At 45.6% G+C, this 14,014-nt stretch overlaps 6 protein-coding genes across 6 annotated transcripts; 1 reads left to right on the top strand and 5 right to left on the bottom strand.

Moving 5' to 3' along the window:
- Nucleotides 1–65: 65 nt before the first annotated feature.
- LOC136193446 (uncharacterized) lies at nucleotides 66–3,599 on the bottom strand. Its single transcript, XM_065982353.1, has 11 exons — nucleotides 3,118–3,599; nucleotides 2,216–3,056; nucleotides 2,086–2,157; nucleotides 1,955–2,022; nucleotides 1,826–1,896; nucleotides 1,693–1,771; nucleotides 620–1,640; nucleotides 489–569; nucleotides 377–436; nucleotides 259–316; nucleotides 66–201 (listed from the first exon to the last, which is right to left on the bottom strand). The coding sequence occupies exons 2-6, from the start codon at nucleotides 2,330–2,332 to the stop codon at nucleotides 1,743–1,745; spliced, it is 357 nt and encodes a 118-aa protein (XP_065838425.1). The 5' UTR covers nucleotides 2,333–3,056; nucleotides 3,118–3,599; the 3' UTR covers nucleotides 66–201; nucleotides 259–316; nucleotides 377–436; nucleotides 489–569; nucleotides 620–1,640; nucleotides 1,693–1,742.
- LOC136193445 (leucine-rich repeat-containing protein 72-like) lies at nucleotides 2,630–3,910 on the top strand. The gene has a single exon (XM_065982352.1). It carries the CDS (start codon nucleotides 2,791–2,793, stop codon nucleotides 3,655–3,657), a length of 867 nt encoding a protein of 288 aa, XP_065838424.1. The 5' UTR covers nucleotides 2,630–2,790; the 3' UTR covers nucleotides 3,658–3,910.
- On the bottom strand, nucleotides 3,619–6,785 carry LOC136193439 (centrosomal protein of 97 kDa-like). The gene is made up of 19 exons (XM_065982345.1): nucleotides 6,665–6,785; nucleotides 6,482–6,600; nucleotides 6,325–6,433; nucleotides 6,206–6,261; nucleotides 6,099–6,157; nucleotides 5,992–6,034; nucleotides 5,895–5,935; nucleotides 5,769–5,841; nucleotides 5,639–5,724; nucleotides 5,388–5,586; nucleotides 5,117–5,333; nucleotides 4,998–5,069; nucleotides 4,843–4,950; nucleotides 4,498–4,793; nucleotides 4,383–4,444; nucleotides 4,313–4,334; nucleotides 4,216–4,266; nucleotides 4,079–4,166; nucleotides 3,619–4,027 (listed from the first exon to the last, which is right to left on the bottom strand). Exons 1-19 carry the CDS (start codon nucleotides 6,675–6,677, stop codon nucleotides 3,699–3,701), a joined length of 2,043 nt encoding a protein of 680 aa, XP_065838417.1. The 5' UTR covers nucleotides 6,678–6,785; the 3' UTR covers nucleotides 3,619–3,698.
- LOC136193441 (sestrin-1-like) lies at nucleotides 6,737–9,627 on the bottom strand. Its single transcript, XM_065982348.1, has 13 exons — nucleotides 9,320–9,627; nucleotides 9,196–9,261; nucleotides 9,036–9,065; nucleotides 8,811–8,981; nucleotides 8,715–8,744; nucleotides 8,482–8,634; nucleotides 8,256–8,417; nucleotides 7,948–8,197; nucleotides 7,533–7,672; nucleotides 7,362–7,471; nucleotides 7,201–7,306; nucleotides 7,020–7,139; nucleotides 6,737–6,972 (listed from the first exon to the last, which is right to left on the bottom strand). Exons 1-13 carry the CDS (start codon nucleotides 9,590–9,592, stop codon nucleotides 6,886–6,888), a joined length of 1,698 nt encoding a protein of 565 aa, XP_065838420.1. The 5' UTR covers nucleotides 9,593–9,627; the 3' UTR covers nucleotides 6,737–6,885.
- A 68-nt stretch (nucleotides 9,628–9,695) lies between these two features.
- On the bottom strand, nucleotides 9,696–12,270 carry LOC136193438 (tumor necrosis factor alpha-induced protein 3-like). Its single transcript, XM_065982344.1, has one exon. It carries the CDS (start codon nucleotides 12,244–12,246, stop codon nucleotides 9,757–9,759), a length of 2,490 nt encoding a protein of 829 aa, XP_065838416.1. The 5' UTR covers nucleotides 12,247–12,270; the 3' UTR covers nucleotides 9,696–9,756.
- Nucleotides 12,271–12,325: 55 nt separating this feature from the next.
- On the bottom strand, nucleotides 12,326–14,014 carry LOC136193443 (uncharacterized). The gene is made up of 4 exons (XM_065982350.1): nucleotides 13,889–14,014; nucleotides 13,589–13,819; nucleotides 13,219–13,518; nucleotides 12,326–13,161 (listed from the first exon to the last, which is right to left on the bottom strand). The coding sequence occupies exons 1-4, from the start codon at nucleotides 13,935–13,937 to the stop codon at nucleotides 12,434–12,436; spliced, it is 1,308 nt and encodes a 435-aa protein (XP_065838422.1). The 5' UTR covers nucleotides 13,938–14,014; the 3' UTR covers nucleotides 12,326–12,433.

The following is a 14,014-nucleotide window of genomic DNA, read 5'->3' as shown; positions in this document are numbered from 1 at the left end:
AGAGGAAGTACGCGAGACGAGACGAAGTACGCGAGACGAGACGCGAGGATGCGCAGAGCCCCCCCTCCTTTATATTTCCCAACCCTCTTTCCCCTGCCCTCCTTTATTTCCCCATCCACCTGCATGCAAGAGTCTACGCTACGCAGTTTCAATTTGCATGCAATCTTCTTGATCTTTCATTTTCTCTCTTCTGTTCTGCTTCTAAAACAAAAAAGAAATACTTAGAAATATTCATCGATATGCCAAAATGATGAATACCTCTTTCTTCGCTGCATGCTGTGTGGGTTCATCTCCTCAAAGCCTTCTTCTTTTGTTTCTAAAACAAAGAAAGCGTATAGAAATAAATATACATCAATATGTGAAATAAAATAAATACCTCCTCTTTCAGTCAGTGGGTGTCCGTTTCTACTTCGAAGGCCTTCTTCTTCTTCTGTTTCTAGAACGAAGAAACTGTATACAAATATTCACAATCATGGCAAAATGTATACCTCCTCCCTCCGTGCCCACTTGTTACTAAAGCCAGCTTCAAACTATTTCCAAGCTCCTCGTCTTTTTCCTCTCTTCTGTTTCTAAACCAAAAAATGCTTACAGATGTACATCAACGTGTCAAAATGAATACCTGCTCCTTCACTGTGTGTATCTATGTACTGAGCCCAATGCCCCACGTTCAAGGCCTCTTTTCGGTTTCTAAAAACCAAAAAATGCTTACAAACGTACATCAAGGAGATATTATCTACATTGTTTACTCTACAGTACTGTAATTACAATGATGCTAAAGAACGGATTAGCTACAGAATATGAATGAATTGATCCCTAAATTACCTACTACTCCATTGACCTAAATTTAATTAACTAATTAATCAAGCCTACATTCTAAATCAACCTAGATTACCTACTACTCCATTGACCTAAATTTAATTAGTTAATCAAGCCTACATTCATTCTAAAAATCAACCTAAAGTACCTCCAAATCCATTGACCTAAATATTTATCCTATATTCTAAAAATGAACCTAGAGTACCTCCAAATCCATTGACCTAGATAGTTATCCTATATTCTAAATCAACCTAGATTACCTCAGAAATCCACTGAAATGGTCTAACGTGGTGGCTGCCAGCTAAGCACGTTGGGGAAGGAGCTACAACCTATCTACTTTGGGAACCGCCCTACCTACTGACAGCCGCCCTAAACCCTAATGCATGGCGGTCTACGGAGCCCCGCATGAACGTAATGCTTTGTCTATCGTAGTTGCAAAACGGCACGATGCATTGGATGGTCATTACACTAAGCTTTTTGTTGTCCCCGTCTAGGCCCTCGTACATGCACACAATACAAGCTTCTTGCTGAGATGCCACTGCCCCACTTCAAACCCTCCCTCCCACCCCCTAGGTCGCTGTCAGTGTACATGTTCCGTCTGGCTCAAAGAGGGAACAGTGGCAAAACGTTCAATCCGCTTGGGTGCAGTAAGAGGACTCTCCGCCCTTATGAGCGCGCCTACTCCACACGGGGCCCAAGGAAAGTACGAACCTGGATCTTCTGCCTCGTCGGTAGTGTCAGGCCATCTTTGCTATGGCCGGCCTCCATCGGTGTCGTCATTGCCGGTGTCGTCATCATGTCGTCGTCATCGTCGTCGTAACAGCCTAAAGAGCAATAATTAACGAATTGATTAATTATGCGTTGTGACGCCATTACCTTCTACGTGGGCGAGGCCCGGATGTTGGCTGCTGACGTCACAGATGAGATCAATGTCGACAGATGTTTCCATGTCCATCTATGACACATTATATAGAACAATAGAGATGTGTGAAGTGGAGGCGTTGCTTACCTTCATGGATGTCGCGCGGCCCGAAGATCGGCCGGTTTGCTCGGCTTTGAAGGGGGACCGCCGTCGCTTTTCTAAAAAACGTGAATCACGCGGTCGAGAAAACGGAAATCGCGCGGATTCAGTTCTTACCGGCGAGCGGAGGCGCCGCGCTGTGCAATCCCGTTCGAGCACGTCATCGCGCGCCGAGGCGCAACGATCTGAAAGAAAAAAAAATCGATCGATCGCGCGGAAACGCGAAAACGGCGTCGCAGATCACTTACCGGCGTGCGATCGCGCTGCGCTGGCTTCGTCGCTTCGGGGCGCGACCCTTCGCGAAGGATCGCGGGGAGTTTCTGCAGAAAAAGGCGCGATTGCATTCGTGAATGAAATTGCGCGATCGTTCGTGCTTACCGGAAGACGCCGAAATCCCCGCCCGTTTTGATTGTCGAAGGTTCCGCCTCGCGGCAGATGCCTTTCTCGGCCGCCCCGAAGACGACGACGAACGAAAAACGCGATCATGGCAGACATGGAGCCTGCTCGTAGAAAGTTCGGCCGAGAATGACTGAAACCGGCGAATTGCAACCCGGATTAGAATGACGTATGCGCAGCAAGAGCCAATCAAAATCGAGATCGTGGACACGCCCGCCGGGCAAGCTGGGCAAGTTTTTCGGTTCGACCGTTTCGTACAAAAAAACGCGGGAACCAATGGTTGTGCAGAGTGAAATCACGTGGATCATGATTCTACGTCATACGTCACATGGCCGCCAAGTGTGCTAGCGCACGGTAGAAATCGTACGAGCAAATGGCTAAAATTGAAGTCATTTGGGCTATGAACGCGGAAATCTTACTCAAGTGAGCACCAAATGCTGACTATTTGGTGCTCACTAGAAGTCCAAAATAGAAAAGAAAAAGAATCGCGGGTGGGGGAAGGCTACGTAGTTGCAAGCCCGGATGTCCTTCAATAAACAAACGCTAGCGATAAACAAATGGCTACAAGTAAAGAAGAGAAGGAAGGCGCCGTTGCACCGGTTTCTCTCGACACCTACTTGAATTGTCTACTCGGAGACGCGCGAAAAACAAAAGATCGCGACGTGGACGAACTCTATCTCGCCGAAATGACGTCGAAAATTCGTTTCGACACGTTCGCCTGTCTCGACCGCTTTCGTCACCTCAAAGCGCTCTGGCTCAACGGCAACGCGCTTCGTCGTCTACCGCCGGGCACCTTTTCGTCGACGCTCCTTCTAACCGAGCTCTATTTACACGATAATCTCCTAACTACGATTGGAAATTCGCTTTTACGACCTCTCACTTGCCTTCGTGTCCTTTCGCTGCAAAATAACGAGCTCGTCTCGCTCGGCGAACTTGTAGGCGAATGTCGACGCATGCTCGCGCTCGATTATCTCAATGTCAGTGGCAATCCGCTTACTCAACGTCCAAACTATCGCGCATCGCTTATTTATAAGCTGCCCGCCGTTCGCGTGCTCGATCGACGACGAATCGAAGCGAGCGAACGTCAATTGGCCGTCGGCGTCTTTGAACCGACAAAGGATGCGTTGAGACGATCGATTTCGTTTGGAAGTCGTGTTCCCCCCGAAAGGGGCCTCACTTCGCCGAGAGCGAGATCTTCGACGCTACTTCCACGTCTATCGCCACGACTTTATCGACACAAGGATCGATCGTCGCTTCCGCCTCCGCCGCCGCCGGTCGTTTTAACATCACGTGATGACGTCGTCATTGATGACGACAAACTGGATTTGAAGAGGCGCGAAATGAAGAGATCTTGGATGGAGTACAAGGCTTTTGGATGGACGGAAAAAGGAAACAATAAATCTATTACTGTACGATTTCGATAGTTTGAGTAGACATGTACGCATTTTTCATTTATTTACGTTTTTTATTGTTGATTTGTGCCTGATGCCGTCGATTGAGATGTCGTTGCTAATGCGGCGAGTTTGGGAGGTAGAGAATAGAAGCTGCACATGCTTCCAGGTGTCTGCTGTCCCTCAGAATCTGTCGACGTCATCAATTTGTTGTTTTGAGACAATTGATGTTCGAGGGACGAGAGAAGATCTTCGGCTTTTTCTCTCGGCGATTTTCCCGATCGAGACGACGACAAAGAACCGCCACTATTTTGCAAAGACAAAGGAGAAGCAACCGCTGCTTTTAGATCCGTTGGACTAGAGTCGACGGCTCCGTCACCGTCACTAATCGACGATGCACTATCTAAAATCCCTGTTTTATTCTCTTTGGGACTAACTAGTCACATATGCATACCTGATTCCAATTTGAAAGACAAGGACGTGTCTTCAGAACCCTTTACTTGACTCTCCAAATCATTGACGGCTTCAAGAAGACTTCCAATCTAAACGAATACATGTAATGCTCCTCTTCTCTCTTCCATACGGCGCTACCTGACTGCTGACATCATTCAAAGAAACGTGGCTGCTCTCAACTGTCTTTTTCTATAAAAGAATCACACTACATTCGCGTCTAGACATCCCTATGTACCTTTCTTGTCCTATACCGACGCCTAAGAATAGCAATAGATAGCGCCCTACACTCCTCTGTCTCTTCTTACCAGGCTGATTGAATGCAAGTGGCAGCAGCATTCCAGTCATTTTTTCTATTGAGTGAACGAACCTAGAGTATAATCTTGATTTCTCCTTAAAACTCAGACAGTGGTGGTGACGTACTTCGTCCCAAAGACGCGCTATTGACTCTTCTTGTCGTCGTCTCAGCTGGGATTCCTTTACCAGTTCCCGTTGAGTGTCAGTCAACGTTTGGGTAATGTGAATCAAATGAGCTTCCGTGCGCTTGCAGCGAATTTCTCGCTTCATTTCTCGTACGAAGGGATCTCGTTTCCGAGTGCGATGACCTCGCCACGCCGCCTGGATTTTGACGGCGGCACGCGTCTCTTCGACGAACGGACGCAATCGTTCGCGAAGCTGATGTCCGCGAACCCACGATTGAATCACAATTGCAGCATCATCTAATTATATTCCCTATTAATTAATTAGACTTTATTTGAGTGAACGAACGTTTGTTTTCCGTTTCATTAGCAAAAGAATTGGCTTTTTGAGGTGAAAAGACTTGTCCTCCCGGAGGAAGGGGCACGTATTCGGACGTTGACGTCAGTAAACTCGTTTCTAATATGTGGCGAATAGTCAATAGAGATGAATAATAATGTACAAACCGTGCAAATCAGCGAGTTCGTCTTCAAGGTCTTCTAGAACTAAAGTAGACTCACTTTTTGACTTGGTTAATTCTGGATGAGATTGAATGCTAAAGGATCATCGTTTCTATTGTTTTTACCTGCTGTTGCTACATATATTTCGGTGGCATTGGTATCATTTAGTGAAGAAGTTGCAAGAGATGTGCGACTCTGTCTTAGAAGTTCTTCTTGTTGTTGGAAAAGGCGTTGCAATTGTTGTCTCTGTTCGTCCTGATATTCGAGAAATTGAGCCTCGATATGTTGTTGATGTAATTTGAGAACGTCGTCTTTTTCTCTTCTCAATCCAGTCTGGTGCAACTGAAAGAAAAAAATTTCGAATTCGTTTGATTGGTTGATGATAATGACGTTTACTTGACGCGCTTGGGTTAAAGGCAAAAGGGAACTCAAATATTCGACGAGTTCTCGATGCTGACCCAATTTGTATGGAGATTTCGTTGTTGGAGGAAAAAGGTGATTGGCTCTTTGTCTTTCGTCGTCCGCTATAGTGAAGCCATCTAACGTTTCGAGATTGGGACAAATGGAGAGAAAATAGGGTCGATAATCAAAACCCCTATACAATAAAGAGAGTCTACGTTTTAATTTAATTTGAATCAGATCTCTACATTGATTGGCCAGTCATTAGTAGAGCTGGATTGTTTGCTACAGTTAAATTAGCAAGTGACGACGCAAGACGAGTCAATGTGAGAAACTGGAAGAGAATAAATAAAAAATAAGTAAACCAGGACTTCTCACTTCAGTCAAATCGTGAATTTCGTTGTCTGCTAGTGTCAGAAGACAAAGACATGATGGAAGACAATTAGGAGCCCTAGAGTAGAGAACCATTGTACATACTATAGGCCCTTACTTAATTAAAGGTACTTTTGGATTGACGTCAGCACGTTTCCATGGAGTAAAAGGGCCTATAAATATTTCTTTGTGTCATTTAATTAAACTGATTTTTTTATTGGTGTCCTACTTTCAAGTGACGCAATTGTGATATATCAAAAAGATCCGATATGCTGCAACAATGTAATATTTATTATTAGTAGTAGTATTGAATTTTGACTCTTGTTTTTCGTGAACCTGTTATCAGATAAATCCAAATGGCTCAGTCTCACGTTTGCTTTCACTCCAGAAAAATCCTGAAAATAAATAAATATATAAATGAATATATGAAAGGAGAGCTCTACTTTGAGACTGTTTCCCGAAAGATTTAACCATTCGAGCATGGGAAGACATGAAAGACCTAAAAATGTGACGTCACGAAAATATGGCGACTTCTCGCCCCCAACCTGAACGCCCCACTTGCCTTGTACATCGAATAGACTGTTTTGCTCCAAGTTGAGCACTCGTAAATTGCGAAGAGATGCAAAAGACGAAGGCGGAAGTCGGACCAAGCGATTGCGAGCAACCGAAAGCTGAAACTCAATGATTCGACGCCTATGAAGCCGTTTGCGAGCTCATACCGTTTCTAAACATCGATATTCTTCAATTCCTTTCAACTTCGTAAGCGAATTTTCGTCTAGAACGAGTTTTCGATGCGCATCTCGTTCGGACGGAGTCGGGACCGCTTTCAGTCCTTTTCCTACGTAAAACAAGCACTTCTAGAACGCAAATACGTCGTCGTGGCCCCTCAAAACAGACTGTACCGGTGAAGTCCATCGATCGAACGCTCCGCGCGCTTTTCTGCGCAAAACTGTGCGTAACGTTGCGCAACGTACTCAATTAGAAAACGCTTTTAAATTTAGGCGCAGGCTCTACAAAATAAATACTGCTATAACACGCAGAACGGCAATATACGTACAGAGTTTTCGGTCTCCCAAAAGATGGCGGATGATAAACACTAGTAGAATAGACACACAATGTCCTATCATGTCATGTAGCGCATTATGGCACGAAGGGCATAGAGAAGTTCAGCTTGGAGTCTTGCTTCAAGAAGTAGAAGATTCACGTGCACCTAGAAAAAATACTTGCAATCAATTAATAATATTTATATAGGCGAACCTTTTCCGTGTAGTGAAAACCTGCCAAGAAAAGATTAAAATCATTGACTATCGTTCTCTCTGGAAAACACGTGACGTTTCGAATGTATTTCTTGATGTCTCGATGAAGCATTTTGTTGACCTGCGCGCACAGGGAAGGGGTGTATAAGAGAATCATCTCATCATAGAGAAGAAGCACTTACTTCTCCATAATTGTAATCGTCGTGAAAAATTCCTTTGATGCAATGGATGTAATTCCAAATGGCACTTCTGAACATGGTTGTGTCAATTTCGACATTTGTGCCAAACCTACATCATTTAGTCCTCCTTTTCCATTAGAGAGAATTCATTGACCATGACTTACGTTCGATAGGTGAGATCAACAATAAGTTTAAATTTGTCATCTAGCAATTGACCTATGTCAGGGAAGAGGCGATTTGCTAGCGAATATCCCTGATCTTCCCATGAGAAATCCTTATAACGACGAGCAAATCACAGTTGCGAAGAAGAAGAAGCCAACTCTTTTCTTCTTTACCTGAACTCTGAATGTAGACACGCCAGAGAAGTCTCCCCTTTTAGCAAAATCCTCATGTTCAAACTCGGGATCTTCAACGTATTTAGCAATACGAGGAGAAACGTACGACGCCCCCGTAGCAACAGGATGAGGATCACCCACTAAAAGGGAGGGAGTAGAAACATTTCAATAGTCAACGTCGTAGAGCATTAGTTGTTGTTAACATAATTGCCCCCAAATTTGGTTTAGAGAGGCAAAACATGGAACTGTAACTAATTGTCTGCGGTGGCGGTGGCGGCGGCGCGGCGCGGCACGGGGGGAGGCCACCGCGCTCTCTTTTACATAAAACAGAACCCCCCTCTAGGAAATCATGGAACCCCCATGGGGGATGGCCTCCACTAGAACCAAGGAACCCGGAAATGCGTCATTGACTCACGCTCTGCACTAGCTAAAGTTTCTGTTTCAAATTGCTTTTCCAATTCTTCTGTCGATGGCTCTTCAAAATCAAAATCGTCGGGGTTATTTTCAATTTGCTTCAATTTTTCCATGACGCTTTGGAAGGTAACACTGGCGAAGACCGGAGAACGTTCATCGTCGTCGTCGTCGTTTTCTTCGCACTGAGATGAACGTGAAGAGGGTTCTGTAGCAACGCGTGGTGTTGCAACAGGAGGACTGTTGCTTTCACTCTAATATTAAGATGAGAAACTCGTCTCAATTACTCGTTCGTATAGGCGACGACATTACAGAAAATGGTGACGAGACGACGTGACCCTCTCTCGAGTCAATTTCCGGGTTGAGACCACATCCAAGGGCAAATCCGGCGAGACTGTGGTAATGAGCAAGTATGACAAGAGCGTGAGTCAGCTCACTTAAAGACCAGCTATCAGAACTGGGCTGAAGTAAATCCTAACCCACCCCACACCATAATAAATAAATAAATAAATAAATAAAATAGATCTTAAGAGCCTACCTTAATATTGTCCGGCTTTATGAGCCACGGTTGATGAGCGAGAATCATGTTGATGTGATTGAGAGCGCGAATTTTTTTGGGAGCTCTTAGCGGATCTTCCAACCAGATTGGATCGCCACCATAGGCAAGAAAATTGGCTTCACATAAACTAATCTAAGGAGGGGGGGGGGGGGGGAGGGAGACGAAAGAGGGTTGTCATCTGAAAAAAAGAAGAAAGCTTTGTGTTTTTATACCAAATAAGTGCACCTGTGACGAGCAGCAGCCTAAGTGAAAAAAAGAGAAGCGTCCATGTGCCGTCAGAAGATGAAGGTGGAAATGTTTTACTTTACCAGAATAGCAATATAATGACGAAGGTGAACAGGGAGCGGACCGTCTTGATGCATCATATAGACGTGAAATTGCAAGAAACTGACCAAATAGCGCGGATGATAACCCATCAGACGTATCATGTTTGATACGCGATTGTCAACAAGATAGGCTTCGATGAAAAGATCGCGAGTCTATAGATGAAATGACGTCACACGATAAATACAGTCTCCTGTTAATTAAATTACCCCTTCGTCGTCCGTGTCGACTGAGATGACCTAGAGAAAAAATAGTGCGGTGACGTCGATGGTCACGTGTGTGTTTTTTTGGGGACGACGTGCCACACCCCTCTCACGCCTTTTGGCCCCCGTGCGTGGTTCCCCCCTTTTTTCGTATCCCCTTACGCACTTCGCTTTCGGGAATGAAAGCTGACGCCCCCGGGTGTCGCAATTGTGGCACTTTGATTGCCTTTCCCTGCAGTCCAGAGGAAGAAATAAAGCGTATTCCCTTCGTTATTTCGCAATCGTCGAACCTCGAGCGATTCAACGATTTCTTTGCACTTTGCTCGCACGTCTTTGAACGGACACGCCGTTTTCCAGCGTACGATGGTCGGTAGATAGCGCGTGAGAAGATCGCTTGCCTGTTCGGCTTCATCGTCCAAATCGAGGGCGTCTTTCCACGTTTCGACGACCGAACAAATCACGTCGAGGGCCTGTCGACGCGCTTTGGGGTCGCGCGTGTTGATTCCTGTTAGAAAGAGCTTGCGTAGAAACGATTCGTCGTAGTAATCGTCGTCGTTCATCATCGTGGCGCGACACACACGCGATCAAGTTCTCGCAGACGCCGGTGTAACGCGCGCACGCCTTCTTCTCCCTCCCTGCGCGCGCTTGCGTAAATTCTCGCGTGTGTTGCGCGCTTAGCGTGGTCATAATAAAATAAAAAAAAAACGATACTGCAGCTAAATGAAGGTCATGTGTTTGTATCCATACATGGAATGTCTTTGGTCCTTATAGCTGATTTTAGCCGAACATCTTGCGTGGTGGCCATTGGGCGACCACGATACTTGCCATCACCCGTCCAAGCAAAATAGCATTGTGAGCAGTAGCCTTGATAGTGAGCATTGCCCAAACGCGAGCAATGGTGTCCGCCGCGGCATCTTTGCTGAGTTGCCACTACCCGCTTTACTGGCTCTGCGACGCCTGTATCTTTCTCCACTTTCTGACAGTCAAGGCAATACTTGGAGTTTTTAGGAGCAAATAGAGCACATCCTTCTGTTCGACAGGGAGAAGACGAATAGATATCATCATTTATTTGACTAGGTCTCTTTGTCTTGACAATTTTTTCACTTGGCTTCTTTGAAAAGTCGTCCCCAGCAAAAGGGCTGTTTCGGCTGACGGCATTCTGGCGTATGTCGATGGGACGTGATACGGCAGCGGAAGCGGCGGAGGCACGTTCTTCCCTTCGTGGAGGCGGCGGAAATTGGGAGGTTGGAATGCGACTATTGTGGTAACGCTCAATACTTTTGGCAAAGCAATCTTCACAGTAATTGTAATTGTCTGGAAAACCGCGTTTGTTGCAACCGCTTTCACGACATCGATCACGTGCGTACGGCGGCACCGTCTCAGCAGCAGAGACCGGTAGAACGGGTTTCGGAAGTGACGCCGGATCCGGTGGCGGCGGCGGCGGCGGCGGCGATGTGACGGCAATAGGATCCTTCATCATTCTTCTTTCTCTACGATGACGTTCATGTTCGGCGATTGTCATGTCATTGAAACACTTGGAACAGTAGAAATTCAGCTCAGGATTGCCAAAAAAGTTGCAGCCTTTAGTGTGACACTTGATGTGCGTCGTCGCACGATTGCGTCTCTTTTCCGTCGTCTCCTCCGCTTCTCGACGACGACGTTGTTCAATTTTTTGAAGTAGAGTCGCTTGTTGAGAACATTCTGAGCATAGATATCCTCTTTCCTTGGCGCCGTAATTTCCACAGCCAGACGTACGGCACTTGTGAGAAACAACTTGTCCAGCAGCGGCAGTACTAGAAGAAGAAGAGGAAGAAGAAGAAGAAGAAGAAGAAGAAGCCTGCGTTCGCCTGTGCACCGAATAGCACTCAGAGCACATATTGAGACGATCTTTTGATCCAAAATGACGACATCCAGGCGTGACACAATGAATGAATTGCAAGTCATTGTCGCCACGGCGACGAGGTGAATTAGACGACGACGAAAGATTGGAATGAGCGTCTGCGGCCAAAAGAGTCGGTCGTGACGGTGGCATGTAATTCGATGACGTCATTTTTGAAGATGTCGGTGGAAGAGGAGGGGGAGGAGGTTGATTTCGCTTTTCTTCTTCGTCTATCAGATAATGAACATAATTATCAATGAGATTTTGATGAAGTGGCGGTTGAGAAAAGCAAGCGGCCACTTTGATTGTTCTTCGCGAAGTTGCACCAATTTCAATTTTGACTAATTCCAAATAATCTTCGCAGAGATTACGAGGAATTTCCGTAGAAGCGTCAATAAAATGTACAGGCAATGGATTAAAGTCCCCATAGCGAACGAGAGGAACGACTTGCATCAATTGTTCACCACTGGCCAAACTGACGAATAGCATGGGAGTAAAATGACCGTCGGCAAATCCAATGACGACAGGCGTTTTGCAACAATTCAAAGGATCGCACAACAATGGCAAATAGATGCCACCCATTGTAACAGGTTGAAGTGGTTGACCATATAAATCGAGAATTTCGCGCTGTGATAGAACGATGATGGGACGTCGAAGAACGTTGGCCAAAACGAAAATGTGAATTTCTTCGAGACTTTCGAGACGTTGTTGATCGAGTGCATTTGGATCGACGGCATTGAGAAGCATAATCCACTCTTGACGCCACGTTTTCGTGTCGTACGAAACTTTCATGGAATCGGAACAGTCTTTGTTCGCACGTTCGCGCCAAGCGTGCCATCGTAGGCGAATTTGTGCTTTGGAGTCCCGTACAAGGGCGTCGTAAATCGATCGACGTAAATCGAGAGAGCGATCGTGATAACCCCAAAGGAATAGCGAAGTAGCATGCAAAAGGCAATTTCCGTCGCCCATCGTATTCATGGGCATCATGGGTGCGATCGTTTGACACCAATTGATGGCGTGGCACTCTTCGAGCGAATTCAGAGCGTATTTGTCGAATAAATGATCGTAGACGAATAGTTTTTGCGAACGTTTTAGATGCGCAACGTCTGGCGGTACGACGATCGACGTCCAAGCGCAATCGTTCTTGTAATAGGGACGATTCTCGTCGTCGACGTAATTCAGTTGAACGGCTTTGCGAGCGCGACTTGTGCTCGCCAAATCGTGCTTTGACGCGCTTCGATGAAGCATCTTCGTCAGGCCGGGGCAACGCGTGACGAAAGAGTGAGGGATCTTCGCGTTGATACCGACCTTTGTTTCTTTCCCTGGACATTCCCCCATCTCAATGTTGGGACTCCCCTTGCGTAACGCGCACGTGGGATTAGATGATCTACGCGGAAGTTCCCGTCTTACATCATCATGACACGCAATAGATTCTATTAGGTGGACAACAAATTACATATATATCTTCAACATGCACTTCTTGTAACAAAAGTAAAAGTCATACATCTAATTCGGTCTATGTATACTAACACACTTGGTCATAAGTTTGACGTTCATGATTGAACCACTTGAACTCTGCTGTTGGAGAGGAGTAGCTACCACAGTAGAACGTCTCCTGTCTGTTGTCTGAACAGGCAACGTCAATTTTGCATGTAGCCTTCTTAAACGGTACGTTGACAAAGTCAGGTTTCTTTTCGCCTTTTGGAGCAATCATGTACGGCGTCTTCTCGTGTCCAGGTAGAGTCCCACAAGGACCGCATGCTTGTTCAACCAGTTTTTCAGTAGGCTTGCACTCAATGTCATCGGCGGAGAAGGAGGAGGAGGAGGAGGAGGAGGAGGAGTCAATTTTGTAATAACTTGGCGGTCGATCTCCATTTTTGTCAAGACATGCTACATTGAACTTGTTTTGAATTGTTTTTGAGTAAAGATATCTTTTTTGACAAGAAATTTCGTACTGTGAATCGACTTGGTCTTCTTTGTTGTGACCACGTTGTCTTTGTTTGACGCTTACGTGCTTTGAAGGAGGCAAGAGGGAGTCCAATGAGGGACACTTCCAACATATGTCAGAAATGTTTTCTGATGCGTCACGAACAGAAACCCACTTTCCAACGTCACACTTTACGTCTACGTCTGGAACGTCATAAAAACAGTCAATGGTCAAAGTCGTTCCACTTGATGTCCGCGCAGATGCTCCGCGTGGTGTACCACCATTCCTGCGACGGAGAACATTTCGAAGATGAACAGTATCACAACCTTGAAAAAAGAATTCTTTACTATATCATTTTATAAAGGGCGCTAAAACTGACTTACGAGGTGGTTCGACGGTAATATTGCGCTCTACATTGTCCACAGCGCATTTATACGTTCCATACACGTAATTGGACTTGATTGGCACGTACAAAAGTGAGTCGTTGTTATCTTCTTCAACGACGTACGTCGTATTTCTGTTCCTCTTTCTGTTAGATGTAATTTGTCTCCAAGTGCGCTTGGCAACGTCGAGGAAGAACCACGTTGGCCTGGCATTCACACCCCTAACAGTACAACGTTGGAGAATCAAGTCTTTATTAGCATCTTCTTCAGACTGAATGTCAATGATTACACGAGGATGAACTGGAGAAAAATTGGGGAATTATTATAATTATTATTATTATTATTCTAGAAAGGAGATTATAGCACCAACCTGAACGTGGAGCAGAGGGAACGTGAATCATTTTGCCATTTTCACAACGAAATGTGATTTCTTGAGAAGTGATAGCGTTTCTTACAGCAGGCACAAGTCGAACGGATTTGCCGTTGTCTGCACAAGACGCCACCGGACTGTCGTCAATTCTCCATTCCAAAAGATTTTTCGGTCGTCGAACGGATGGCAGTTTGCACTTATTTCCATTGCATTTCTCTTTGGCTGCTAACCCTAGAAAGGGAGAAAAGGCGGCGCGACGTTAACAACGTGAGATCGAGAGAGGCGATTCCAATACATTACCATGGAGAAAGCCGAGTAAGAGAGCGGACAAAATGATGAGTTGTGCCATCCTCTTCCTGTAGTTGAGAACTGTCAGTGGGGAAGGTCCTTCCTTTCATATATATATAGGACGAGCGTACTTTGCGT

The sequence above is a fragment of the Oscarella lobularis genome, chromosome 11, assembly GCF_947507565.1.
Source record: "Oscarella lobularis chromosome 11, ooOscLobu1.1, whole genome shotgun sequence".
Classification (NCBI taxonomy): domain Eukaryota; kingdom Metazoa; phylum Porifera; class Homoscleromorpha; order Homosclerophorida; family Oscarellidae; genus Oscarella; species Oscarella lobularis.
Note: the sequence above shows the minus strand (reverse complement) of the source record. Positions and strands in the feature narration are given on the sequence as shown.